Source organism: Postia placenta (assembly GCF_002117355.1).
Source record: "Postia placenta MAD-698-R-SB12 unplaced genomic scaffold POSPLAscaffold_9, whole genome shotgun sequence".
NCBI lineage: Eukaryota > Fungi > Basidiomycota > Agaricomycetes > Polyporales > Adustoporiaceae > Rhodonia > Rhodonia placenta.
Window position 1 is genome coordinate 1,342,036 of NW_020169840.1, and position 25,406 is coordinate 1,367,441.

The 25,406-nt window shown below is 53.4% G+C and overlaps 8 protein-coding genes across 8 annotated transcripts; 2 read left to right on the forward strand and 6 right to left on the reverse strand.

The window, feature by feature from the left end:
• Positions 1-764: 764 nt before the first annotated feature.
• On the forward strand, positions 765-2,779 carry POSPLADRAFT_1070504 (hypothetical protein; the record flags this gene model as incomplete). Its single annotated transcript, XM_024482401.1, has 4 exons — positions 765-2,105; positions 2,204-2,372; positions 2,425-2,482; positions 2,554-2,779. 4 exons carry the CDS (start codon positions 765-767, stop codon positions 2,564-2,566), a joined length of 1,581 nt encoding a protein of 526 aa, XP_024337923.1. The 3' UTR covers positions 2,567-2,779.
• A 7-nt stretch (positions 2,780-2,786) lies between these two features.
• On the reverse strand, positions 2,787-3,964 carry POSPLADRAFT_1070505 (hypothetical protein; the record flags this gene model as incomplete). Its single annotated transcript, XM_024482402.1, has 3 exons — positions 2,787-2,997; positions 3,052-3,131; positions 3,197-3,964. The coding sequence occupies one exon, from the start codon at positions 3,962-3,964 to the stop codon at positions 3,209-3,211; it is 756 nt and encodes a 251-aa protein (XP_024337924.1). The 3' UTR covers positions 2,787-2,997; positions 3,052-3,131; positions 3,197-3,208.
• Positions 3,965-4,674: 710 nt separating this feature from the next.
• POSPLADRAFT_1047394 (hypothetical protein) lies at positions 4,675-4,842 on the reverse strand (the record flags this gene model as incomplete). Its single annotated transcript, XM_024479275.1, has 1 exon — positions 4,675-4,842. The coding sequence occupies one exon, from the start codon at positions 4,840-4,842 to the stop codon at positions 4,675-4,677; it is 168 nt and encodes a 55-aa protein (XP_024337925.1).
• A 3,086-nt stretch (positions 4,843-7,928) lies between these two features.
• POSPLADRAFT_1047395 (hypothetical protein) lies at positions 7,929-9,412 on the reverse strand (the record flags this gene model as incomplete). Its single annotated transcript, XM_024479276.1, has 6 exons — positions 7,929-7,942; positions 7,996-8,103; positions 8,149-8,410; positions 8,463-8,691; positions 8,748-9,133; positions 9,188-9,412. The coding sequence occupies 6 exons, from the start codon at positions 9,410-9,412 to the stop codon at positions 7,929-7,931; spliced, it is 1,224 nt and encodes a 407-aa protein (XP_024337926.1).
• A 524-nt stretch (positions 9,413-9,936) lies between these two features.
• POSPLADRAFT_1074834 (hypothetical protein) lies at positions 9,937-17,118 on the forward strand (the record flags this gene model as incomplete). Its single annotated transcript, XM_024482749.1, has 40 exons — positions 9,937-10,143; positions 10,198-11,092; positions 11,146-11,460; positions 11,516-11,566; positions 11,621-11,754; positions 11,818-11,826; positions 11,893-11,982; positions 12,039-12,058; positions 12,117-12,217; positions 12,278-12,339; positions 12,389-12,662; positions 12,716-12,855; positions 12,921-12,951; positions 13,002-13,057; positions 13,106-13,174; positions 13,225-13,255; positions 13,315-13,380; positions 13,435-13,978; positions 14,034-14,106; positions 14,163-14,175; positions 14,228-14,263; positions 14,319-14,357; positions 14,404-14,496; positions 14,549-14,692; positions 14,748-14,755; positions 14,806-14,842; positions 14,894-15,015; positions 15,067-15,097; positions 15,148-15,290; positions 15,347-15,358; positions 15,411-15,443; positions 15,499-15,630; positions 15,681-15,894; positions 15,946-16,019; positions 16,076-16,209; positions 16,267-16,333; positions 16,395-16,405; positions 16,460-16,504; positions 16,569-16,635; positions 16,694-17,118. 40 exons carry the CDS (start codon positions 9,937-9,939, stop codon positions 16,838-16,840), a joined length of 4,770 nt encoding a protein of 1,589 aa, XP_024337927.1. The 3' UTR covers positions 16,841-17,118.
• Positions 17,119-17,131: 13 nt separating this feature from the next.
• On the reverse strand, positions 17,132-19,067 carry POSPLADRAFT_1047397 (hypothetical protein; the record flags this gene model as incomplete). Its single annotated transcript, XM_024479277.1, has 6 exons — positions 17,132-17,775; positions 17,846-18,131; positions 18,196-18,224; positions 18,279-18,837; positions 18,888-18,931; positions 19,049-19,067. The coding sequence occupies 6 exons, from the start codon at positions 19,065-19,067 to the stop codon at positions 17,132-17,134; spliced, it is 1,581 nt and encodes a 526-aa protein (XP_024337928.1).
• Positions 19,068-20,820: 1,753 nt separating this feature from the next.
• POSPLADRAFT_1047398 (hypothetical protein) lies at positions 20,821-23,723 on the reverse strand (the record flags this gene model as incomplete). The annotated part of the gene is made up of 10 exons (XM_024479278.1): positions 20,821-20,951; positions 21,012-21,104; positions 21,161-21,651; positions 22,170-22,413; positions 22,454-22,528; positions 22,577-22,629; positions 22,684-22,771; positions 22,824-22,885; positions 23,372-23,484; positions 23,562-23,723. 10 exons carry the CDS (start codon positions 23,721-23,723, stop codon positions 20,821-20,823), a joined length of 1,512 nt encoding a protein of 503 aa, XP_024337929.1.
• A 352-nt stretch (positions 23,724-24,075) lies between these two features.
• Positions 24,076-25,288, reverse strand: POSPLADRAFT_1145746 (hypothetical protein; the record flags this gene model as incomplete). Its single annotated transcript, XM_024485835.1, has 5 exons — positions 24,076-24,200; positions 24,272-24,433; positions 24,487-24,567; positions 24,620-24,731; positions 24,791-25,288. 5 exons carry the CDS (start codon positions 25,286-25,288, stop codon positions 24,076-24,078), a joined length of 978 nt encoding a protein of 325 aa, XP_024337930.1.
• Between the last annotated feature and the right edge of the window lie 118 nt (positions 25,289-25,406).

Sequence of the window (25,406 nt, forward strand, 5' to 3'; positions counted from 1 at the left end):
GGAGTCCGAATGAACTCGAATCTATCGGGAGTCACCCTCATCATCTCACCTTTCTCTTGACTTTTATGTTCGCGCCGGAGTAAGGACACAGGCACCTTACGCGTCCCCGAGGACCCCTGAGGATTTGCTAAACGCCAGCATTCTGAAGGCCTGAACTCCTGCATTATATCTCACTGGATATATCCGTGACTCTTCAAAGGATGCACAAACGTGACAAAAGTACTTTACATTATATCCGTAGGTGAGCCTGTACCATTGCGCCGCGCGTTCCTTAATCCGCTTCTGCTTTCCCAGCCCGCAACGCATTGTGTAGATGCCTCCTCGCTGAGGTGCATGATTCATTGGTGACACTGCGTCGGGCAATGGTCCTCGTGTCCAATTGACATCCGAGAGTTCGTAAGTGACGTTCCCATCACTTCAGACGTCAGGGACGGCGAGCATTTAGAGAGTCGCCCGGGGGCTCTGCGCCTCACCGTGAACACGTTTTCTCCCGCGATCATCCAGCTGAGACTCGACCCCGGAACCTATCGAGGTTCTGCGACGGACATGTGCGACGTAATCCCTTTCTGTGTAACACCTGATAATAATTACACATTGCCTCTCCAATTATCTAAGACGGGCCGATTCATACGCCCGAAATCTAGCCAGAATGACACGGCGGATGTATAAGAGTACCTGAACCTTCCTTCTCTTCTCCTTTCTGACCGTTCTTCTCCTGACCACCCTCTCCGCCTCCTCGTCCTCGTCACCGTCTCGCGCGACCGATGACAGAGTACACCACGTCTTCCGAGGCCGTACGGGAGTACATGACTGCCCGTGAGCGCACAGCGCTGTGGGTACAGACTTATACGCAAGATGGTGCGGACCCCTCCTTTGTTTCGCCGTCCTCACCGCCCTCCGCGATTAGTGACTCGGATGCACCAAGCTACGGGCCTGATTCAGATGACGAAAGCAGCCACTCTGTGCCGCCGCGTATGGTGTTGCGCTACGGAGACGGCCGCCCGGACATCCCCATCTCCACGCATGCCGTCCCACCCAGCGGTTCGCGTTCCGGACTGAGACCGAGAGTGAGCGCGCCCATGGCACCTCCTCAGGCCCCTGCTCCATCACATATCCGCTCGAAATCGGGTTCAAACATCCCTGATGCGCCGCCGAACATGGCGTCTCGTCACCTGCAGTCTTTGTCCTACGTCACGGAGTATCCTCCCGCAGTGCCAGGCACGCTCAAGCCCGCGACACCTCCTAGATCGCCGGAGAGCATCGTGGTACTGCCCTCGAGGCAAGGCGATGAACCGCCACACTCCGCAGTTTCAACACCTCGCAACCCTTCACACCAGTCACACCACTCGCATTCAGGCTCACGCTCGCATTCACGATCGCCCTCATCTCAGGTAGCTCTCGACCAAGCCAACTACTCGCCTCAACGTAGTCGTGGCGACGTCCCATCGTACCAACCTTCGCATTCTAGCATTGTAGCACCAGCACCTAAACGCGCCTTTGATCCGGCCCAGATCCCTCTCCCGAACTCTTCTCCCTCGATCGCGTACTCGCAATCACAACCTCTACCTCAGAGAGGGCACGAGTTCGATGCCCGCGCTCCATCCGCTCGCGTCCAATCTCAGCTCCCATACGCGTACTCGCCTCCTGCCATTGTCTACGCACCGTCATCGAAGCATTCAAAGTCACGCTACACGCCACCTGCGATCGTATATTCTCCGTCAAACAGTCACCACCCTCATTCACATCACGCCGCCCCGTCTCTCACATATAGCCACTCGGCTCCCTTACCGCCGCCCTCACATAGGTCGCATGCTGGCTCAGCGGCCTATCAGTCGGCGCACGGGTCTGCGACCCACTATCCACCCGGTCCCATTCCTGAAGAGCCCACGAATCCACGCCCACGCAGTCACGGTCGCAGCCGCTCTGGCAGTGTAGCTCGCAGCCGGACGCCGGGCCAGAATGTCGTCTACGTCGACCACCCACGCAACGCCCCTACGCGCGCAAGCAGTCCCGCAGAGTCGTTTGATGGCAGCGACCGCGGCAGCAGGACGTCCGGCAGCACCTACTACGTGCTGCCGACGCCTGGACAGAAGGTCAAGCTAATCGTAAGTCCTTTCCTTGCCGTTCGAGCCCTGGAAGTTGCCCACGGGCTTCCGCTCCTTTCATCTGCACGTTCGTTCACACGCGTCTTCTACGCACTCAGGTCCCGAATTCCGCGTCTATTTACACGGCCACATCTACGACCAAATCTGCGCACTCGCCCCAGTCCGCGCACTCTGGGCCCAAGAAGCCTTTCTTCCAGCGCATCTTCCACCTCCCACGCCTTCCGGGTTCTGGCTCGAGCACCGATTCAAGAGGGCATGCTGGTCCGGGTAAGAGAATGCACCGACGGTATACTATCGGAGGTGCTCACCTGCATGGAAGGCCGGAGCGGTAATGCCCACCTATGGCGGATACCGTGGTGGCGCGCGCTGTACGGGCGGTAGGTTTGCGTTATCTTCCGTAATCTGAGTTCGCTCTTACTGACTGCGGGTCTGGCTCGTTGCTATACAGCCACCGCGCCTAAAACTGGGGTGCTCGGCCCCATGGGAAGGATAGAGTGTGCGCGCTGAGCAGTATGCGTGTGGTTCTTGTCATCGTGATCTTCGTGTTCCCACTTTGTGAGGGAGGAGGTCCGTTCCTGTACCAGTGAGACTCGGACTCGTCAAACATCTAGACGGTCGCTTGTCAATCTTTAGGACCCTTGAATGTGATTCGCGCCTTGGGGCCAAGAGTTTCTCCAATTGTTCAGCGAAAACGCACTGCCACTTAGGGTGGTAGGCTATCGTCCCTGTATTCAACGAATGTCTCCCTGATTCAATTTTCATCGAATGAGATGTATTTTATACATGAAGATCTCCTTCCTTCAATGTGAGTCGCCGCACGGAGAAGCGCGCGGTGTGCGATGCGACTGCGACTGAGCTAGTCGTGAGTCGATTCAGACGACGGGCTGCCGAACTACAGATCGGATGAATCGAAGAGCGGCGGACGCTTGTGGCGGTTAGCTCTCACCGTTCATTCGGCAAACTGGTATTGAATACAACAGCGTCGCCCCAGAAAGATGTAGTACATGGCACAGTCAACGGAGACGTCTATCGAGAGATGCGATGCGATCAGAGCCCCACCGTACTTGACCGACCAAGAACAGATTGCTTGCCTACGCAAATCGTCACTCATCCCAACGCATAGCGGACGGAACCCAGTAGGCGACGCCCCACTCCTCATCTTGCTCGTCTAGCCAGCACATGCCATCCCGCAGTAGCATGTTCTCCAGCTCCGCGCGTGCACGTTCGCGGGTCCATCCTCTTCGCCTGACCAGCAGATCTTCGGAGACTCGCCCGCCCTCTTCCTGAGCAATCGCCAGCACCACCGCCTGGTCAGCATCGAGCTCCTTGGGTATGCTGCGTACCATCTTCTTCCCGCCGTCGACATCGATAACCTCGTACCCCGCCCCGAGCGGCTTCAGCGTCTTGATGCTACGCACGACGTCGTCCTCGGTGATGACGCCGCCGCCGACGCCCCTGAGCTTGCTCACAAGACGCACGAGCTCGCTCATCTCTATGAGCCCGCCGTTGCGCTCGCGCGTGCTGACGCAGACGTCGACGATCTGGACGCCGAGCTCGTACTGCCAGTCGCCGAGGTTGAGCATTTCCGCCCACCAGCCACCCTTGCGCGGCCCTGCGAGTGGGTCGACGCCGATGGATGTGCACATGCGTTGGAAGGCATGGCGGAACTGCGGGTCGTTGCGGATAGAGTCACGATGCGTGGAGGCGTAATGCGCGAGCGCGCTGCGGAATTGGGCGAGCTGGGCGTGGAGCACGTCGACCTGGCCCTGCGAGATCTCTGTTGAGAGCTCGGCGAAGGAGCGTTCGTGCTGCTTCTGCCGTTCAAAGGCAGCAAGTCCGACGCCGCCTAGGCGGTGCATGGTGGAAGAGAATGAGACTCTAAGTTGGACCAGTGCGAAGGACTGGGTGCAGTGCACAAATGTCCTGGTAGTTGGTTAGCCTGCGTAGGTCAATCTTCCTTCACGCTTCAACGGAAGGATTCGAGGAATTAACGCACGACCAAAATACTGAGTATTTGAGTATCTGTATACTCCTACATGGAGGCAGTACCTCGAAATATTCGATCACAGCAACTTGTTATTTGTGTTCAAGCGCCGCTCATCCAAATCAGATTAGATTAGATGGCGGATCGGAACAATGGTGCTCCTGTTACATACGGTAAACTTCACTTCAAGCAGCCGCTGTGGCTCGAGCTTTCCTGTAGACAACAGAAGAGCAACATTCAGGCTTTTGTGACAGTATAGTTTCTGAACTAGGTTGAGGAAGTATCTGATGAGCCGAGATCTTCACTTGAGTAGGAAACAACAACTGAGGCTCGCGGCACAAGGTCCTCCGGGTATATGACGAGCAGCTGCGCAAAGGTGAGTCGTCATCTTCTTCGGTAATCATTTTGAAGAGATGAGGAACGGCAAAGATAGGTACAGGAACACCAAGGCCGCGTCAACGTGACATGTCGTGCAGATCCCGACGCGATAACATAGCATCATCCTGCGCACGCAATACGCGAGGCGTTTGGCTGCGCTTGTCTGTCAACATAGTCGGGAATGCGGAAGGCAAAAGTTTTCAAATTTCAACTTACACTTTGAGCCCTTAGCAGTGCCGCTGCACGGTGGCAGAACAGCAATTCCATTGTTTGGACATAGCTTCGCGCACCTTTCAAAAGGTGTATCGGATAATACAAGGCGTTCCTTTCACCCAACTCTCGCGTCTCATGCACGGCAGATTCTGACTTGCCCATAATACTATTTGAAACATGACAGGCTACTGCTCGCAGGTCGTCACCCCCGCGAACTGGGATTGCGAAGGTGGGGTCGATATTTTTTGCAAGACGGGGTCTGCATCCTGACACATAATGCGTCTTTTCTTAGTCTGCCCCGTTCTTTATTACAAGCGTCCTAGAGCATACCATCGTATCTAAGACAAATACAGGTGGCGGTGAAGAACATGCGAACCGAGCAGACCTCCTGCTCCGAGTTTTCTCGTACAGCGATTGTCTTCGTCAAGCCGCATTCATGTCATGCCAATACACCGAAGGCGTAGATTTGAGCGAGACGTCCGGTGTCAGTTGCGGCGGAAGAAAATACAGCTACGCACTCCCGACTCCGGAGGCATAGGCGTTAGCGATCTTCGTTCAGAAAAAAGCACGAAGGAGAGGGGGAAAGGCATTCTCATCCGATAGCAGTTTACGTACCATCCTAACACATACACGAAACTGCGTTATAACCTCTTTTACTTCCATGTATCTGTTCTTGTCGCCAATCTTACCGAATGCCTCATCGTACCGGTGAAGGAGATTGTTGTTGTACCACATTGAGGCCTCACACACCATAAGCTAGCATTCAAATTGTGTCATTCGCATTAACCGAGTGATAAGATTAGGCACTGCTTAGACTACTGGATGATACTGTTTAATGTATGACGCCCTACAACATTGGTGCATGTATCGTAAAAAATTAACGTTCGAGGTTTGGCAGTGATAGAGGATGCAGCGGAATATCAGTCACCCCAAGGCAAATTGCTGCAGGTTCCTCCCCGCCTTTTTCCTTTCTCCTTGAGTTCGAGGGCATCACAATCGTGACCGCCACGCGGAGTCGCCCATCATCGTCCTTCGGTGAGACCTTCTTCCAGGAGAACATGGACGAGGTGGCCGAAAGAGACGAATCGCTATGAATGCTGGAGGGCCGACTGCCTGCCGGAGACGAGGTAGCGGAAGCGATGAACGCCTTTTCTAATACATAGACATCTTTCGGGATATATTTCGCTGACAATGGCTGAAACAACTCCGTCAGTACATGTGGAACGAACCAAACGCGTCGCTACACACCATAATGTGGTCCCATTTTGCGTCGGCGGTGTGCAGGACCGCCTTTGGTGCCAGCCGGACTTCGACCAGGTCCGGCTTGGGTGCTATTGTCGGCAGGAGCGAGACGCCGCGCCGTGTCCGTCTCATGTACTTGAGCAGGTAGAGGACAACGCATACCAGAATGACGAGCACTACGACTGCGATGACGGCCGGGATGACGGTGGATGGAATCGAACGAGGAGAGGACCCGGGTGTTGTCTTTGGGGGCTGTGGGCCAGATGGGATGGTACCGCCGGCCGTGTTCCCGGCACCTGGGCCCACCAAACCCCGTCCTTCTGGGGAGCGAACGTAGATCATAGGGAACTTCGCTGACGGCAAAGAGGAATATGCCTAACAGCGGAAGATCATTTTAGTTTGTGTGGCAACAGGTCCACCATATGATTACGTACTTTTGTATCTGGTATGCGTTCGCGCAGACGCGAAATGGGAGAGGCGATTAACGCTCTAAACGGCTCGAGATTATCTTTAAGACGGCCGTTGTGGTCAAGGGTTTCTGCATAGCCGATGTCTGAGGGCGCAGGGCTGTAAGCGTTTGAAGTGATGGTGTTTATGGTGGCGGCGGTGGCAGTGGCGGGCAGTATGATGAGTGTGGCGGGATGGAAAGGGGGTAGAAAGGTATTGGGAAACGGATACTACATGGCGGGCAAACTTGCGCATACTTATAGAAAGGCGCAGTACAGCCCAGCGGATGACGGGCGCCACGCAAGGTGACTTGAGGCAGAGGGTTGACTGTGCGCCAAACGAGCGGTTCCGATGATCGAAGCTAGTGCTGCGATCTGGAGTCATCACTTGATCTTCTCCGAGTCATGTTGTAAGTTCAGGTTCTTGGACAGGAGGCGCGCAGCTGCGCGGTCGTGCTTGTTAACTCAGTACAACAGGAACCATAATCAGCGCTAGTGGTTCTTGACTTAAACACCGTTTCGCCGGTCGCACACAATGTGTACTCGTTGGAGGACCAGGTATCTTACCGAAGTTCGCTGCACTGCATCCCATCTGTTCAACACGTTCCAAGTCCTAACAGCTAAGATGAGTATTTGACTGACCTATTGCATAGAGTTTGTTGGCACAGGAGTCATCCTGAGTCATCGCAGATACTCGGTGCACTTGCGCTAAGCGCGATCATTGCCGCGGATCTCACCTGTCAAACTGAGCCCCTCGACACGAACACGCAGCATTCGTCAGCCTCTCCAGCGATGCACGGAATAGAGGTCGAGACTGCTGCAGACTTCGTCGCAGTAAGCCATGCCTTGTAAGGTACTCGTCAGGAGACTTGGGATACTGCGGTGCCTGGCACAGCGAAGCCTGAGCTGGAGTATGCAGGGAAGCCAACGAAACACGACCTGCAACAACGTGCAGGCCGCTGAGTGATTGATAGATCGGAAGTCTGCAGGGCGGTGCGCGATGTACGGTAATGACACAGAGTTGTCCCACGTCCGAGTGTTCTTCGGAGCGTCCGAGTGTTGTCGGATTCGTTTTCAAAAGGGTACGTCAGGGACGGAAGGCAGCTTACGCTTCGTGTCTTGTAAGGAAAAGTTCGCTACGATGATGCGAATCGACCATATCGTTCAAAGCTGAGGATACAGGAAACACTCGGAAAACACTGGCTACTGTGATACCAGTTCAAGTCAGAGTCTTTAGAAAGACGCATCCAGCGCTTAATCCTATTCGCGTCCGCGCACTGCCTACTCTATGTACGAGACGCCCGGGACTTCCAGACTAGCGCAGTTTCATATTGGCGCAACACTTTCGGCTTTTCCAGACTGGCCGTAAATGCCCAACGGAGGAAGCCAAGTCTAGCAAGGCGGCGATATACAATTGACAGCGCCTTTGAACACGACATCATGAGAGAGGGAAGTACTTTGAGAGCTCCAGATACGAACAGAATGAGTATACGTACACATGATACATAGCAATGATACGACAAGAGGCTGTGATACAACGACAAAAGATGGCTTCCAGAATCACCATGATATATCTGATGCACGATGAGCCACAGAGCAGGCAGAGGATGGATGGAATGCGCCTCACCCTTTTCCCGTTTCATTCGAGTCGCCCGTCTTGTCTCATCCATGAGCGCAGTCACATGTCTGTCCATCATTTCAACGTACGGCTTAAGTGAAGTTCTTTCCCAATCTGCTTCCCAATGAGAAATTGCGCTGCGGTCAGTCTCAGTTTACACACCTGAGTGATGTTCTATTGCGTCGCTGTCAGCCGCGGGTGCAAGCTCATCTAACTCCCGAAGAAGCTGACCGACGGTCGGCACGCGTTCGGGGCGGAAACTGTCTATTGTGGAGGGATCGACGGGGACACAGACGCGGCCGGTCTTTGGGTGTATACAGAACGGCGCTTTCAGCAAGTGATTTCGGTGTTTCGACACTTCCGCGTCAAGGCGCGGATATGTGTATTGAAGGACGATGTCTTCCATGGCTGCGACAAGGTTTGCCTGCAAGCACAATCATATCAAAGCGAGAAATAGATCCACCAGGAATACTCACTCGTTGCGGAGAATCCTTTCCCCAGCTTTTAACTTCTTTCTTGAGATCTTGCCACCTCTCGTCCGATGAACGCATAGACTCTGCAGTCCACTTCTTCTCCAGTCGCTCTGCGGTTGTTTTCTCGGTTATCAGATGCAGCAGTGCTCGCCATCCGTCTTCAGACGCAAAACAATCCTGATCATCCAGGATGAGGTCGCCAAAGACATCCGTGAGTGTCTCCAGGGCCATTCTGTAGGCGTGAGGAGTTGCTGTAAGAGGCTACAGATTCAGAACTGCTGGACGCACGAGATGGATGGTGGCAACGGCCGCGACCCCTGCCGTACATTGACCTTCTTGTGCATCTCCTTTCCTCCTTGAATCACCGTCAGCCAGCCCACCAGAGCACGGCGCTGTTCGTCCGTCAGCTCCATCGCCTCCTGGTCCGAGATCCACAAGTGGATCCCGCGGCGACCAGAATAGACCCATAGCAGGTGATTGTAGCCGAATTGATCACGGATTCCTTTGTCGAGGACGCGGACTGCGGCAGCAATGAAAACCCAGCAGCGCTTGCAGATGTCGGCGCCGGAACAGCATGTACGAATAGAATCGTAGTCGGTCATATCGATATCGAAGACCAGCTCACGGAGCTGCGGCGTAAACATAGCAGGGCGCACAGTCTTCTTGTCTCGAGGCTATAGCGGGTGAGCATTGCGCCCGCAATGCACGGAAGAAATCTATACACGCACTCTGGCGCTGTACATCGGCCCAATCTCGAAACGCGTCGGATTCAGCTTGCAGATTTGCTTCTTGAGGTCGTCTGCATTGTCAAAAGAGTTGTACCGCAGGTATACGTCTCCTTGGAGCGTGAAAGCAAACTCTCGCTGCGTGAACAGCTTGGAAGGCGCGTGGTCGTGATTCAGCCAGCCGAAAACAGACTTGAAGGGGTATAGTCGTCTGTAAAAGGCGAGCATGACCTCTGGCGTAACAGGCTCTTCTTCAGCGGCCGGCATGTTAGAAAGCTTAGAGAATTTATCTGAGGGAAAGGACAAGACGGGGGACGCAAACGTCAACGCATACGACGCGACTAGAGCCAAAACGCGTCAACGTGACGAACGCGTTCTGTCACGCAGTGACAATCGCGTCTGTGGCGCGCATCACACCCTTATCGGGACCACGTGTGTGCACACTCCGTCGGCATTTCTTGTTTACCATCATTTTCTCGTCATATACTTCGCAACGAGAGGGCATAGAGGACGGTGTCAGCTGGAGAGGCAATATAAATACAGGTGTGTTGTATGTGCACGCGTCAGATCACTGATTGAAAGCAGCTCGATATCGCCTAGTAGACAAACATAGAACCCGAGCATCTCGGGGATAAGTATCTTGACGTTCCTGACTCGAGTGTTTTCACCGGCACCGCTTTTGGGTGCCACGAGGGTACTTGAGCCGGAGAGTCAGCTCGCGGAACTCTGTCCGGAACGTTCACCTGCTTGCTATGCCGCTGTACCAGCTTCCCGTGGCCATAGTTCTTGCTGTGAGCGCAGGATGCAGCCTTGCTGCGTTGTTGGTCTCGCGTCCGAGGGAGGGCAAGATTCGCTTGGATGCCGAAGAAGAAAACTCGCGACCTGACCCCTTCGACGTCACAAGGCCCGAAGACCTCATTGATGGAACACCTGTTGATGCCGAAGGCTTTTGGCACAAGGTATGCGTTAGAAGACCATTACGAATTTGGCCATCTTTACTGACTGCAGAGAAGATGCGACTGCGGAAGCTGGCCTTGTCAGTGTTATTCGCGGCCGTTTTGGTGATCCAGTGCATCTCGTTGGGCTGGTCGATAATTGAAGAAGACCGCACTTACGTGACTGTCTACGCCATCCACATCGTCTTCGTGCTGTATATCCTAGCAGTCGCCGCGCGCTCTGTCAACCAGCAAGACCGCGAGCACCAAGAGTCCATCATTCACCTGTTTGCGCTTACTAGCGTTACCGTAGGCATGTTGTTCGCGACTGCCATACTACCCTCGACGAGCCTCTCCGACATGAGAATGACCGATCCATTCCCTGTGCCTATTGGTTTGTGGTACGCAACGCTCATACTGTATTTCGTGTCTTTCTTCATCTCCATCACGGCACCGTGTGGACCGCCTCTCCACTACCCCTCCGAGCAGATCTACTCTGAGAAGACGCTCACGAAGCTGACGAACACAGACCCGGCCAACGTTTGCGGGATCGTTGGCGCATCGATGTGGGACACACTGTTATTCTCCTACACTACAAAAGTCGTTATGCTCGGAACAACAGCCGAGAGCCTCGAGATTGCCGATCTGCCCATTGTTCCCGCGGACATGCGAGCAACGACGTTGTTCGCGCGCATGCGCAGTGGATTGCGCCGGTATAAGTTGCGTATCGGTACCTGGCGTCCTATGCCGGGCTCCGGATGGGAGCTAGGGTACCGTCTGGTGCGCGTTAACACAAAGGTGATTGTACAGGTCGTCGTGCTCGCTGCGATCGCAGCAGTGCTATTCTACTTGCCGGCATACTTCCTGCAGCATGTGGTGCAGTACCTCGAACTGGACCCGGAGAGGACTGAGCGCGGCTGGGGCTGGGTGTACTGCGTGGGACTGTTTCTCAGTCACGCTATCACATCTCTAAGTAGGTCTTGAATGTTTAAGATATTGCAGGTCGTTTGCTAAGCGACGCTGTAGTAACCGGTCAGCTTTGGTCTCTCTCGACGACGACGCTGCAAGTCAGTATGAAGGTCCAATTGAACTCGATCCTATTCGCGAAGACTCTCATTAGGAAAGACGTCGCTTCATCTCCAGGCTCTGCCCCCAGTGCGGCTGCGGCTGCGGCCACCGAGAACGACACGGCAACGGCGAATGGAGATACCGCGGTGGATGGCAAGGCGAAGGGCGAAGACGAGGAAGCGGATTTCTCCAGCAAGGCGCAAATCATGACGCTCATGACGACTGACGTGGACCGAGTCAGCGAGTTCGCATGGCATCTATTCACTTTGATTGGTTTGTTTATTTACCGACGCACTACACGAGTAGCTCATACTAACACGCCATACAGACTCACCGATTGAATTAATCATCGGAACACTCTTTTTGTATCACCTACTCGGTATGTCGCCGCACCATCTATTTGAAGTTGGTATTGACAAAACTGGAACGCAAGGCGTCTCGTGCTTCTTCGGACTCGCTGTGACATGTCTTTTCCTGCCGCTGAACCATTTCGCGGGCAAGGTCGTCGTCGGCGCCCAGGACAATCTCATGAAAGCTCGTGACGAGCGAGTCAGCCTCATGAATGAGGTTAGTACCGTGTGATAAATCATGAAAAGCGTAAAATTACTGACTGCGAGCTGTAGATACTAGGTGGCATCCGTATGCTTAAGGCAAGTGGAGATTCCCTAGGAGATCGATCCCACTACTCACAAGTCGAAATCATAGTTCATGGCCTGGGAGCGCAGCTTTGAGGAGCGAGTCATGAAGATCCGTGCAAGGGAGCTCAGATATCAACGTTTGAACTACCATATTGAGGTTTGTCTCAGGCTGGGTTCATGCCGAGCTTCGTGCTGACTCGTTGGTGTATTCAGGTGCTCTTCAACACAATATGGTCTGTTCAACTACTTCTCGATCAGACGTGGGGCTCATACGTTTCTTGGCGCCAATAGGAATGCATCTCCGATCCTGGTCACCCTGGTCTCTTTCTGGCACTTCACGGTTATCCGTAAACAAGTCCTCACGCCCTCCATTGCGTTCACATCTATATCTGGTACGCTCGTTGCATGTCTACTTTGCTGCTTGTTGTCTATAACTGACCTGGGATACATAGTATTCAACGAGATGAAATTCGCTCTCAACGCTCTCCCGGAAACGTTCATCAACATGCTTCAAGTATGTCCTCTCTAGCTCTGGTGGCGGGCTGGACTAATATATGACACAGTCCGTTGTCTCGATGCGGCGTATTGAGAAGTATCTACAAGGTGCTGAGGTGCTGCCGGTAGATCCGCTTGATGGGCAGCCACATCCGATTTCGTTCCAAAATGCCACCGTAACCTGGCCACAGGACCGCAGTCGTGGGACGAGTACTGCACCTTCTGTCGCATCAACGCCTAGACACAAGTTCACGTTGATGGATCTGACAATCAACTTCCCGCTAGGGGAGCTGTCGCTCATTTGTGGCAAGTTGGGGAGCGGGAAGTCGCTATTGCTCCTAGGTAGATGTCGTTTTCCCCTGCATGATGAGCGACATCATTAACTCGCGAGTCAGCGCTCCTTGGAGAGGCAGATGTACTTGCCGGCCAGTTAATCTGTCCTCGCTCACCCCCTGATACGATCGCGTCGTTCACCGGTAAGGATGTACCTGAAGAAGAGTGGGTCGTCGAGGGAGTCTGCGCTTACGTCCCTCAGGTGGGCGTTTTTGTAGCTGTAGTGCATAAAAGTTATTATGACTGACCGATAGCGACATCTCACAGAGCGCCTGGCTCCGCAACGCTTCAATCAGAGGTATGCTAGAACGCCAATGCGGGCAGAGCTCAGTGCTGAGGAATCCATAGACAACATTCTGTTCGATCTGCCCTATGTCGAGGAGCGATACCAGAAGACACTTGAGGTAAGGCTTGCATTGACATGCGACGTCATTGGCTAACGATATCACCAGGTTTGCGCATTACTCAGTGATTTCAAGATTCTGGAGGACGGCGACATGTCCGAAATTGGCGAGAGAGGAGTAGGTGCCTTGCTTGGCGCTCTCACTAAACTGTCTGACATTGTATGCAGGTAAATTTATCCGGCGGCCAGAAGGCTAGAGGTGAGAGTGCTTGCAGCTCACGTATTGTACCGAGTACGATGAGACTGAATATTCTTCAGTTTCACTTGCACGTGCTGTCTATTCTCGTGCATCAGTACTCTTGTTGGATGACGTTCTCTCTGCTGGTAAGATACTTAAAGATCCCACTAGTCTCACGCTCATCACTGATAAACATTCAGTGGATGCGCACACCGCTCACCACCTCTATTATGAGTGCTTGAAGGGTGACCTGATGCGGGGCCGGACGTTAATCTTGGTATCTCACCATGTGCAGCTGTGCACGCCAGGCGCAAGCTACATCGTTGCTCTCGACAACGGTAGAATTTTGTATCAGGGCGATCGTGATAACTTCAAGACTTCCGGCGTGCTCAGCACACTCGTACAGACGGGTGCTACTGACCCCGCAGACGAGCAGACCGAGACCGCTGTCGCAGATATCGAGGAGCTGGTACCCGAGAAGGAGACACCTGACAGCAACGATGAGACTACCTCGGAGACGACATCCACTACAGCAACTGCTACCGCACAGCCTGAGACAAAGCCGGAAGAGAAAAAGGCCCCTCGGAAACTCGTCGAGGACGAGAAACGCGCTGTTGGCCGTATCAGCAAAGATATTTGGTTGACATACATCAATGCATGTGGCGGATACATCTACTGGATCTTGTTCGCCTTGGCACTTGCACTTGCCGCACTTAGCCCCGTCGCAGAAAATGGCTGGCTCCGGTATGTTTATGATACTACTAGAGGAATGCCTCACGCTCAGTATGTGCAATCACAGCATATGGACCGGGTCTACGCTTGAAGAGGAAGAAGTGCGGGGTCCCCTCTTCTATATTACCGTCTATGCAATTGTGAGTCGTACCACGTGTACTCATTCGTCGTCTATCTAAATGCAGTCTATCTGTAGATAACTGCCATCGGTAACGACTCTGTCGAGAATTCCTACTTTATGAGCGCTGATTGTTCTCTCAGGCGTAGTTTTAGGTACTCTGCGGTGGTTCGTTCTGTGTGAGTGTCTGAGACGAGCACTATCCGCAAAATGACATCTGACAGTCAAGTACAGATTACGGCGGTATACATGCTTCAACCGTTCTGTACCAACGTAAGGTTTTTCGTCATGGGTTCAACAGTCTGCTCAAGTGTCTCAGGGCTTCTTGAGGGTGTACTCTTCGCCAACATACGGTTCCATGACACTGTGTCGCGCGGACGCCTGCTAAATCGTTTCGGGTCAGATTTCGAGGGTAAGGCTAATGTCGCACGAAGCAGGTCTTTTCTCACCTGTTGCTGTCGTAGGCATTGATAGCACTCTGCCTGACAACTTTGGACGAAGTGTTGCATACACACTCTCCGCGGCGACAACATTTGCTACCATCACCTATGTTGGTGGCGTACCTTTCTTGATTGCAACTTTCGTCTTCGCAACATTATACTACAGCGGTATGTGGCGCTGGCATTATACCTGGTATAGTCCTTGACTAAAAATCACGTATAGTCGGCAAGGTATCAGTGTTGTGAGTTTAATCAACGTTTGCGATGCTCATGTATGCTAGGTTTACGGCCACACATCCCGTGACATGCGAAGACTAGGTCTGTAAAACCTCTGCTGTAGTGCGTGGCAAACTTCTGATCGTCAATCAGACTCCGTGACCCGGTCGCCCCTCTACTCGATCTACGGCGAAACGATTGCGGGCGTAACCGTTTTGCGAGCCTTCGGTGCTTCAACCAAATTCATGAGAGATATGCTTCGATGCGTCGACACTGTGAGTATTTCAATATCGCTGGGATAACAGATTCTGAAAGCATACTTCAAGAATACAAACCCCTTCTACTGGAAGTGGGGAAGTAAGTTTCCCTTTAGGTCATATATTATCCCGAAAGCTCATGTGATACAGTGAACCGTTGGCTCTCCGCTCGATTCAACCTTCTATCGAGTGCTGTGATTGGTGTCACCGCCTTCGTTGCGGTCCTGACTCCCAGCATAACGGCTTCCTTGGCTGGATTTGCTCTTGCATTTGCCTCCACAGTGTTGAATGATGTATGTGCTCAACTTAAGTTGGTCAGATGAACATAAACTGACACGAACTCCCTTAGTTGCTGTTCCTGGTAAGGAGTCATGGAGCATTATCTCGATCCATGATTCATTGTTCATTTTCAGGTTCGCCGATTTGTTGGCTTGGAGCAATCAATGGTTAGTATGATCTGTGTGTCTGCGAATTGCGTCATTGACGTTTGGGATTCTCTAGGTTGCTATAGAGAGAATCAAAGAGTTCTCTGAGCTGCCTCGAGAGCCCCCGGAATTCATCGAGCCCCGGCCTCCAGCCTCATGGCCAGAGAACGGCGCTATTGAGTGCGAGAATCTCGTGATCCGCTATGCTGTAAGTGGTGATTACGAAGCCGACATCCTTTGGTGCTCATCATTGTTCAGCCCGACCTACCAAATGTACTGCACAATCTTAACTTCAAGATAGAACCCGGCGAGAAAGTCGGCGTACTTGGAAGAACGGGCTCAGGCAAAAGTACCCTGGCGCTCTCTTTCTTCCGATTCGTTGAGCCTACAGAGGGCCGCATCCTCGTTGATGGCCTGGATGTCTCACAAATTGGTCTCACGGACCTTCGGGGAAGACTCACAATCATTCCTCGTAAGTTTCGCTTTACCATGCAGTGACTTACGCCGCTGATCAGAGTTCTAGAGGACCCAACGATTCTCAGCGGTACCCTACGCTCCACGCTTGACGTGTTCAACGAGTATGAGGACGCAGAGATTGTAAGCCAACTTCCACCACACTGCTACTCTATAACTCACAGTTTTCTTGCCTGTAGTATGAAGCCCTTAGACGTGTTCACCTCATTCCTTCTGCTGATACTCCGGCTGAAGATAATGAAACTGTAAATGCAAACCTCTTCAGGAATCTTGATTCGCCTGTCTCGGAAGGCGGAGAAAACTTCTCGACAGGGTCAGTAACCACAAGTTTTACATTTGCGAAGCTGATGTTCAACGCTTGTCAATCCAGAGAGAAGCAGCTACTTTGTATGGCTCGAGCCATTCTCAAGCGATCGAAGGTTCTTCTTATGGACGAGGTACGTTCGCCGTGTTCTTGAGATCACTCATGACCACTGACCTTTGCCGCACTCCCGACAGGCCACCGCGAGGTAAACAAACCCACTATTTGCACTGCATGACATGGTCCTTACCTTTCCCGACAGTGTTGACTATGCGACAGACGAGTTGATCGGGAAAACAATCCGACAGTGAGTTTGAGGTGCTATACCATCTCATCGCAAATGGACTGCTGATTGGCATGCGTTCTTGTAGTGAGTTTGCTGCAAGTACGATCCTCACTATCGCACATCGGTTACGTACAGTTATCGACTATGACCGTGTAAGTCCACTATCCATCGATCTGAGTGCATGCGTTGAGCCGTTTTATTGGGCCATAGGTCATGCTACTAGATCAAGGCCGTATCGCCGAGTTCGACAAGCCCGCAACGTTACTTGCAGATCCATCGTCAAAATTCCACTCACTTTGCAGGGCAACGGGCAAAAATGAGTTTGCTATGCTGAAGAAGATGGCTGGGGTTCCATGAGAAAGGGTGGATATGTAGTTAGCGCCAATGCCGCTAAAGGCATCCAAAAATGAGAAGAATAGCTATTGTGTAATCGCACAAGTATACTAGTAAATAGGTGACTCCACATGGACATCATTCCAAAAGATATCGAATACTAGTTCTATGTGGATAGGTATAGATTCGGTGGTATCCCGAAGTTGCTGTCACCTTTTGTAGCGACGGTCGCGCGCCGTCAAGCAACCCGCGCGGCCTATCCATAAATTCACTGCCATGACGCACGAAATAGCAATAAAAACACCACATCGATGCTCAATGCAAGCAGCCAACAATTACGCCGATCGTCACCCCAAGCAGGCCCATCTTGAACCACGACCCTAGAGACGACCGTGATTGCACAGTGCTATCGGGCCGCACCCAGAACCACATCCGGATGATCGACGCAGTCCCGCCGATCGTGTAGTCGGGTACCGGGTCTCCTTCCGCGAGGCGGCGCATCATGACCGTGTACCAAGCCACCGCCGCCGTCGCGCCAAGGAGCTTGGGCGGTTGCGCAGGGATACGCTGAACGACCGCGAGCAGCAGCGCGAGGAGCACGCGCTCGACGCGTGCACTGATAGGTGCGGACGCGGGGAGTGGTGCGCCGAGCCCGGTGACATCCGGCTCGGGTGGCGGTATGCTTAGGGACGCCTGGTCGCCAGACGCGAGGAGACGCGGGAGGTCGGGCTGTATGATGCCCACCTTGCCGAGGCCGAGGAGGTGCGCATGGCCCTTCGCGAGCGCGGAGGCGAGGAGGGCGGGCGTCTTGAGGCCGCCGGTGAGGAGGATGAGTGGCGGGGAGGGAAGGAAAGGCTCGGAGGAAGCGGGCGGGATGTCAACGACTCCCATCGCCTTGTGCGCAAACTGGTTGAATATGGCCTGGCGCGGGGAAGACGATTTCAAGCCTGTGATAAACGCTGACGGGGGAAAAGGGCAGGAGTCAGTACACCTGTCCAAAAAGGTATGTGAGGGGATCCATGGGCTCACTTGGATTCTCGTAATCGCCACCGCTGATCTCGATGAAGTCGATCATGCGCCATGATGAGATTTCCTGCACGTGAGAAAGCGCACGCGCCTCACGCTCGGCGTTGAGCTCTTCGATGTCTTTGGTCTGCTGCTCGGGACCCGTGTCGACGTAATCTGCAGAGTTCAGCTTGATACCGACAACGAAGTCGCGAGGGATGGTGTCAGAGGCGCGGATGGTCGAGACAATCCGGTGCAGGAAGTGGAGCGGCGCTTTCTGTGCGGAATACTCGTCCTCACGGAGGTTTGTCTGTGGTAGGAGGGACAGACAATGGTCAGCTTCGTTGTCGTGACAGCATGTTAGGGCGACAAACTTTGGGTGATATAAATTGAGCGATAAGATCTGTAGCGGGGATACTCGGTCTCAACTAGAAATTGAGCACGAAGAGGTACTTACAACCATGGGCGGCATGGATTTGTACGCCGTCAAGTCCGCTCTGGGCTGCGACGTGTGCGCCTCGGATGAACGCCTCGATGGTTACATCGATGTCAGATATGGTCATCGGCTGTGGGGGCGTGAACATCAACGCGTCTACCATGTGCGTCAAGAACGACAGTGAACTGTCGTTCGTCTTTGTGCGCATCGGAACAGCGCTGGGCGCGAGGGGAGGCGCGAAAGGCTTACGCCCCCCAAGCAGGTTCATGGATTGGCGTCCAGCATGGGACAGCTGTATAATTGCGAGCGACTTGGGGGCATCCCGGGGTGTTGTGTCTACAGACCCAGGCTCAAGACCGTGCATGGCATCGGCGAGACGCTTGAACGGTTCTAGTGCCTCAGGGGTGATTTGTGGCGGAATGACGATGTCCCTGCTCAGACTAAGATGTGCGGGGGACACCTGAACATTGCCCGTGACGACTATGCCCCATTCGCCTTGCGCCCAACGCGAATAGAGAGCGGCATGCTGCTCAGTGGGAGGACTGCCATAGGTATCGCCGAGGTGCTCGTATAACGCGACCTGCAGAAGATACATAAGCCGTGAAATTGGCTGCACTAGACATGAATCACCTTGGCAAGCGTGTTTCTCGCAGTGCGTCCGCAGGGGAGTCGCACTGGGGTCAGTATCTGTGTGCAGTCAACTATTTGCTGCTTGGGGTTTGAGGAAGATCCTGCGTAGGAACGGACCTGTCAAATTCGGCATGACTTGCCATATCAAGAAAGACACTTACCATTCTGGTCTACGGACATCGTGGGGGATGAAATCTTTGTGCAGGGGAAGCCAAAGGAGTGGATCGCTGGCAACAACTGTCAGCTTTCGGTGTAGGGAGGGGAGAGAAGGTGTGCCAATCTGCGTCAATTTGAACGGCGGGCTACAGCCTTGTCACATGCATTCCACTAGGTTCAGGCCAAAATTACGACAATATGGCTTCTGATGCCCCCTTCTCGATTGATACAGGATCCAGCCCTCTGTAGATTGCCGGCATTGGAACCTTCGTGGATGCGAAGCAGTGATGTACGGTCAGTGTCCGTGATTATTAAACACGGACACTCACTTGCCACTGACTCCGAGGTAATCCCGCGGGTCCTTGGACACGGCGGCGGGCAAGGTCATAGTTCCTCTTACAGTATTAGCAGAGCTCAAGATACACATTTGAGATCAATATCACGCCCAAAATGCTAAGGCGCGCCTTGCGGAAGAACCTAATCCGGTTCTTTGATAACCTGTACCTTTGAGTTCAGTCACGAATGCACAAGCAGCGGCTACATCCTTCTAGGAGACCAGCCAGATTCTAGACGCGCCTGCCCCCGCCAATCCCGATTCACACTGTTGCGGCAGACCTCCGTGAGATGAGGCACTCATTCACTTAAAATGTCAGTAAAGGCGCGGGGATAGTGCAGTTTACGAACAAGGTCTCACTTGATTCACCTTCACGATGAGGAGTGCTTGCACGTTCGACGTCGAAATCTCGAAGTGATGAGACCGTGGATGTAATTCTTGATACATGATACATGAATCTAATCCACACGCTGTGCACATTACCTCTACAGTATTCACCTTACTACCAACTGCGAGCACCCGCAGACACCGTCGTGCGAAGTCCGGGTTGTCCGTTCTCAGCAAATTTCAGGAGGACGCACCCAAGCACCGTATCTTCAAACGAGGCGACAAGTATTGTGCCTTACCATGCAATCGGCAGACCCCGACCTGCCATCAATCAGCGAGCAAAGTTCCCCGGAATCTCTCGGGATATTCGTAGTCCGATCAACGAATCTTTCCGGTTGGTCGCAGTCCGATCAACGCTTTCAGCTCCTGCACAAACAGGAAGGGGCGCCCACTTTCAAGGTCTGCCGACTGTCCGGTAGGCCACAGTACACCAGGTCAAGGATATTAACCGTGAGTGAATGCCTTCCCGCAGGGATCTGGACGCGGTTGCAGGATAGGATCATCCTGTAAATCATGTCGGCAAAATGGCTGATCTGACTAGCCTCGAAAATAACTGCCGGGCTGTTATTTGTTCTGCAAAACGACACGGAGAGATGTCTATTCCGGAGTCTGGGTTGCATGTGTAAACCATCCAGAGGGACGGCATCCGGTAAAGTTGGGTAATCCAATGTATACTTATATGGACCCTGAAGATGACGGTCAGATCATTGTCCTTGGCTATGAATATAACTGCAACGCATAAACCGTCATCAGTGTTACGCGCCGGCTGCAATTTAGTGCAGGGACGCACCTCAGTCAGGAATGGGCTTAGGATGTGCGGATCTGTACCGACGCGAGATCAACAATACTGCGCACGCTTAACACGCCACAGTTCGGCGAAATGTTGAACGAGAATGGTATAGAATGCGCCGCAATCGTATTTCAGCTGACCTTGTGGGACCGTATATACAATTCCTGCCAAGCTGAAACGTAGCAATTGTGAGCGAAGGTGAGCGAAACCCAGGTAACACAGTTCGAACACACCATAACGCCACATGCAGTCCCAGCTTGGCTCCGTCACCGTCGGTTTCGGCTTTGTCCCGCGCTCCCTCCCGGGCCCGCCGCAGCGCCCTTCCGCATCTCCTCCTCGTCCAGCCCCGCCTCCGCCAAAATCCGCTCAACCTCCTTAAGGATTGGTTTGTACGATTCTGTCGGACATGGACCGTTTCAATGAGCCCACTGATACGACGCATGTGGCTAGCCCTCACCATAGCGCTCTTCAGCTAGACCGAAGCCGTCCCTGCGGAGCTGCTTGCCACGGTTGTCGCTGCTGCTGTGGGCCTTCCCCGCCCAGTATTCCCCTGCACCGCGAACGATCAGATGGCTCATCAATGATGAATGAAAATGGCGGACGTACGCGAGCGGGCATAAAACATGGCAAGCGTCTCTCCCGGAAGCGGCGTGCTTATCACGTCCTCCGGAGAGCGCGTCGCGTCCTTCGCGACACCCATGAACTCGGTAGCCTTCGCACGGAGCTCATCCTCCGTTTCCTTCACGACTCCGTGAGCGAAATTGGGCTGGGATCGCATCGTAATTCGCACCTTCTCCTGCTTTTCCTCCTCTTCTAGTCTTTCCTGCTCCTGCAAGTCGAGCTCCTCCAGTGCGCTCGCGATCGACACAGGCTGGCCCTGCACGGTCGACGGAGTCATGCATTCGTCGTCGTCCTCATCGTCTTCGTCGCCATCCTCATCTTCGTCGTCGTCGCTGCTACTCTCGTCGTCGCCTTCCGCCGCTATTGTGATCCCGCTGTGCTTCAGGCACGTGTATCGGTCGAGCTTGTCGAGCTGCAGAGAGTAGAAGTCGTCGAGCGTGTACTCCCTCGCACCGCGCTCGAAAATGCCGCCATATCTGTGCCAGTGACGTCAAGAATCAAGCGTCCCGGGCATTGAAGGACACGCTGGACCTACATATACAAAGTGTTACGCAGGACGGCGAGCATTGCGTTGTACCGCGGCATCGGTTTCGTGAGCTCAGGGTCGTCCGGATCGATCTCGTCGTCCCGTTGCGCCACATCTCCTGAGCTCAGTCCTGTAGGCTTCTTTTTAGGAACTCCTCTATCAGCCTTGCATATCACATAGATGAGTGAGTGCCAAGGAGCTGGGCAATGTCACATACTGGACTGCTTTCCGTGTCGCTGTCGGCCCCGTAGTCCTCGTCGTCAGATTGCACGCGCAAAGGCTGAGGCGTCGGCTTCTGCTTCTTCGCGCCCTTTTTCGGTCGCTTCAGCATCATCGAAATCCACCGCCCATTCCCCGCAATCTGGTGCCCATACCTACAGCACACCCAATCAGTTCTCAGTCGTTGGCATCCCCTCGCCTTGCCATGGATAGGGAAGGGAAGGGCAGCGCGGAGGCAAGTACACGCACAGGTCGTTATGAAACACGCTCTCGAGTGTCTCCTCGCTTGTGTCCTCGTCCGTCACGCCTCCAAAGAGTACGCCTGTGTTGCGCGCGGTCCACAGAGCCATTGTGCACCCAGATCGAAGTGATGGCGCGAAGGCGGTTGAGGGTCGCTTGCGCCGCTCCCATTTCATCGTGAGAGGCTCTGCAGGCTGCTTTCCGTCCTTCGCTTCGTTAAGCGTCATCCTGCGATGAAGAAGAATGGGGAAAGCTCAGTTGGATTGGGTGATATAAATTAAGTCGGGTGACACACCTTAGGAACCAGGTGTCGTCCAGCATAACGCCTACAGGACGGCTGCCTTTGTGATATTCTTTACAGTAACCGCCTGCGGTGGGATGAGCGTGCTATCGTATAATAAGGTATTAGGAGGTACCATGCAACAATATGCCTTCTGGAGCCGGAAGGAAGGAGAACCCACTGCGTGGTCTACAGTATGGAGTATCAGCATCAGGGCACTCAGCATGCGGCTCAGAAGCATACGATGGTTTGCGTTCTGCATCTTTGAAATCTACCTGTCGCCACTTGTACTCCTGAGTATCGAAGAGCCAAAGATCGTTAAGGTAATTTGCTGCATTGAGCTAAGCCGCATATATACGATGCACCAACATGACAAGACGTACTTTTGAGTCCCGGGTCATAGAATCCACCGAAGAGCACAATGTAATGCTTCCACATGGTCATCCTGCACAAGGGATGAGGAATGATCTTACAAAGTGCGGGAGCAGTGCATACCGGTGACCCGAACGGGCTGTTGGTCGAATCTTAGTATCGATGCGGTCCCATGTATGCGTAGATATGTCGAAGCACCAGAAATCGCGGTAGTGATGGAACGAATTCTGGTATAGCGAGGAGAACTCGCCGCCTGTATTTGTCGGCCGATAATTGCCAATATTTATCGAAGAGACACGCACCGAAGAGGTATAGCTTGCCACCACCTGCTGGGGAGGCGACGACGGCATGAGCAGAACGCGGGCCCGGACAGGTCGGGGACACGAACTTCCGCCATTCGTCCTTCTCAGGTGAGTATCGGAATACGTCATTGTAGAAGTACTGTGAGGGGGAGGAGAGGGAGGGGGGGTTGGGGTCAGCGACGCAGTATATTGGCCTCGTACAACGATTTCCACTCACTGCCTTCCCATCGTCGCTGAAGAACTCGCCACCGACGCACCAGAGATAATTCCCGCTAGGACAAGGCGTCAACGTCGCATTTGCACGACGGCTCGGTGGGCCCTCCACGAGTTCTTCCGTGACCCGATGTGCTTCCTCCCATTCTCTTTGAATCTACTGATGTTGCGCGTCACTTTACCAGTCGGTCTTCATCTCAAAGCGAATGTTTGTATCCGCCGCTCGGTACATACCTTGTCCAATATGCTCTCGAGGTCCTGATCATCCTCCTCCTCTTCTCTCGACTTGCCCACCTTCTTCTTCTCCCTGCGCTCTACCTTCTGTGCAGCCTTATTCTTCTTCGCCGCTTTTGCGGCTGCCTTGGAAGTGTCCTTTGCGGGTTTTTTCTTCGCCATCTACCCCTAATTTGGTAAAATCTGTCCGGTAGGTGCCTTCTACTATGGTTTGGTTTCGGAGTTGAGTGTGATGCAGTAGGTAATCAAGTTATCTTCTATGTGCTGCTTAGAGGTCAATGAGTAAGGGAGGTGGTTGAATAGGAATCAAGCAAGTACAATACTAGAAGATTGTAGATCATCTCTGAGTTCCCGATCGATCGAGTTTCGATCCAGGAGCGTCATGACTTTCATTTCAAACAGTACTTACAGTATAAGTACACGAATGTTATAACCTATGTTACCAGTGAATGTAAGAGGAAGTGAGATGGTTCGACGTAAACACAGTCCCAAGGTCCCGTGGTTCCTGCAGCAGTCAATATATGGGCCGGCCGTTTACTTTACTAGTAGCTCGCCAATACAAGCAACCCTCCACCAGTGTCCACTTATTCATGGTATATATATACCCGAGAATACCGATGATGTATGCAGCCTTAATAGCTATGGGGATAGAGAATCAAGGTAAAAGGACATCAGCGAGGCGGTTTTTCCTAACAGTCACAAAGCCTTACCGTTGCGGCGAGAGCGGAATGTTGCCAGATGAAAGCTGACCTGAGGGAGACCCATGATGTTGCAGAAAATATGCGACGTGAGTGGAGGGATTATTGACCCTGAGCGGAGGAAGAGGTATGAGCAATGGAAGCCGAAAAGAGACGTATACGACAATTGTAAGACTACAAGATGATATCAGCAGTTGTAATGAGCCATACCCAGCGCGGTAACGTACTGGTAGCAAAGATAGCACGTTTGGCAGCAGCCACTGAGCGCCCGTAACGATTAAAGATGTCCCAAGCATGATGGATATGCGCTAAATACGCGCGTTAGCAGTGGGGGACGCGGTAGGCGGTCATAGCACGTACCAAATCCAAACAGCAAAGGCGTCATGAATATCATCCTGCCAATGGGCGCGCCCGCGAGATGGTACACGGCCAGCATGCACGCGCGGAAAACGACCTCCTCGGTCAATGGAGCCTACATCGATACATCTCTCAATATCTAATGTAAGAGCATCTATCTGAGACAGGACTCACCATGAGATAATTCCGCCAGCCCTGCCATGTCGTAATCATCGGGAGCAAGTCTCGACGCCAACTCCAGTTCCGTTGCAGGGGCAGCCTACCCATCAAGTACTCTGCATATAGCGGACCTAGGAAGAGTATCGGCGTAACAAGGCAGACGGGAAAGACGTCTCCGAGCGGGAGACTGAAGCCAAGGCGCGTGGATGCCGCGTCGAACGCGATGGTGAAGTCCTGCGCGAGGTTCCACAGCAGCCACAACACGATACCGCAGCTGAGCGCGGTGCTCAGCCCCACAGCGACCAGCCGCGCACGGATGACGTCCGGGTCGTCGCGCCAGCGTTCGTCGTTTTGCTTGCGCCGCTGCTCTCCCTCGCGGAGACGCTGCGCGGAGCTCTTGAAGACCAGCCGCGCCTGTCGCGACAGGTACAGCGAGCCAACGTAGGAGATGGCGAAGAACACTCCAAGAGCGTGTGCCACCCCCAGGCCGATTGGCGGCTGGTAGAAGTACATCTTTTACGGAACTATCTTAGATGCGTGAGTGTAAGACTAGGTGAATAGGCGATGTGTGCGCTTCGAGGTCCGTTTTATGGGGTCGGGGGGCTAAGAGCATTGGGTATGTGCTTTGACA